This window comes from Eimeria mitis, genomic scaffold (genome assembly GCF_000499745.2).
Source record: "Eimeria mitis Houghton genomic scaffold, Emh_scaff4515, whole genome shotgun sequence".
NCBI classification, from domain to species: Eukaryota; Apicomplexa; class Conoidasida; order Eucoccidiorida; family Eimeriidae; genus Eimeria; species Eimeria mitis.
This window is the reverse complement of record NW_013572834.1, coordinates 3,627-4,903: the sequence shown is the minus strand read 5'-3', so window position 1 is coordinate 4,903 and position 1,277 is coordinate 3,627. Positions and strand designations below refer to the sequence as shown.

At 42.5% G+C, this 1,277-nt stretch overlaps 1 protein-coding gene across 1 annotated transcript in view; it reads left to right on the top strand.

Annotated features, from left to right (window-relative positions):
* Nucleotides 1-834: 834 nt before the first annotated feature.
* EMH_0075750 (cytochrome C oxidase assembly factor COX15, putative) overlaps nt 835-1,277 on the top strand; it is a gene marked incomplete at both ends in the record, with an annotated part of 1,894 nt that continues 1,451 nt past the window's right edge. Inside the window, 2 exons of the mRNA XM_013499651.1 lie at nt 835-920; nt 1,144-1,277. Of these exons, the coding sequence (XP_013355105.1) occupies nt 835-920; nt 1,144-1,277 (220 nt within the window). The remainder of the gene's footprint in view (nt 921-1,143) is intronic.

The window sequence follows — 1,277 nt, the reverse complement described above, 5'->3', positions numbered from 1 at the left end:
GTGTTTTTATGTGTATGTATATATACCCTAAACCCTTAAAAAAAAAAAAGAAAACTAACATATCGCCATAAACCCTAAACCCTCATACTGCAAATATATTGATGTATATGGGTTGTTGGGTTTATAATAGCGGTTTTGTGGTTTAGGGTTTAGGGTTTAGGGTTTAGGGTTGTGTTGATGATTGTATTGAATTGCACATTTATATTTAGTATTAATTTTTGTTAATTTATTTTATTTTATTGCATTAATTTATTTTTGTTTGCAACTGAAAATATAAAACTTTTTCTTTCTCTTCTTCTGCTGGAGCTGCCTATACACCTGAGCGGGCGGTGGAGCTGCCTATACACCTGAGCGCGTGATGGAGCTGCCTATACACCCGAAATTTTTGCATTTTTTTTTGTGGTTTCAGCAAACTCCCGAGTATTTACAATTAAATTATGGAATGAATTTATCAGAATATAAAAATATTTATTTAATTGAGTTTCTACATCGATGGATAGCCAGAGGGTTGGGGCTCTTCTTTGGTGCTGGCCTCGCAGCTTGTGCTATCAGCAGATGCATCCGCCGCCCTTTAGCTATTAAACTCGCTCGTAACCAAACCCTAAACCATAAACCCTAAACCCTAAACCCTAAACCCTAAACCCTAAACCCTGAAGTAGATTACTTAACCCTAGATTTCGTCTATAAACCCTAAACCCTAATTTTCTCAACAGGAGGAGGGTTTAGGCCGAACGAATTGCAGCCAAAACCCCTTCATTCAAACCTAGAAAGGGTAAACTCTAGGGTTTAGGGTTTAGGGTTTAGGGTTTAGGGTTTGTGTGCTCAGTCTGCGGCATGTTTGGGGGCATCCAGGGCCTCGTAGGCTGGTGGATGGTCCGCTCGGGTTTCCAAGAGCCACAGACAGAAGTCAAAACCCCCCGGTAAACCCTAAACCCTAAACCCTAAACCCTAAACCCTAGGAATTTTTTTTGTAGTGCCTGGAGGGCAGGCCGTCATATATGATATTCTATACACCGCGAGAAACACTAAACCCTAAACCCTAAACCCTCGTTGTCTAAAGCTTGCCAGCGGGGTTGTGGGTGCGTTGATGGCGTCATTAGGGTTTAGGGTTTAGGGTTTAGGGTTTGTGTGAATGTTTTTTAGGGTTTCTCCTTATCGTTTAGCTTTTCACTTAGTAATGGCTGGGGGTTTGTACACCGCCCTGCTGTGGCAGACGCTGACGTTGCTGCTGCCGGCACCAGCAGCAGCAGCAACAGCAGCAACAGCAGCAGCAGCAA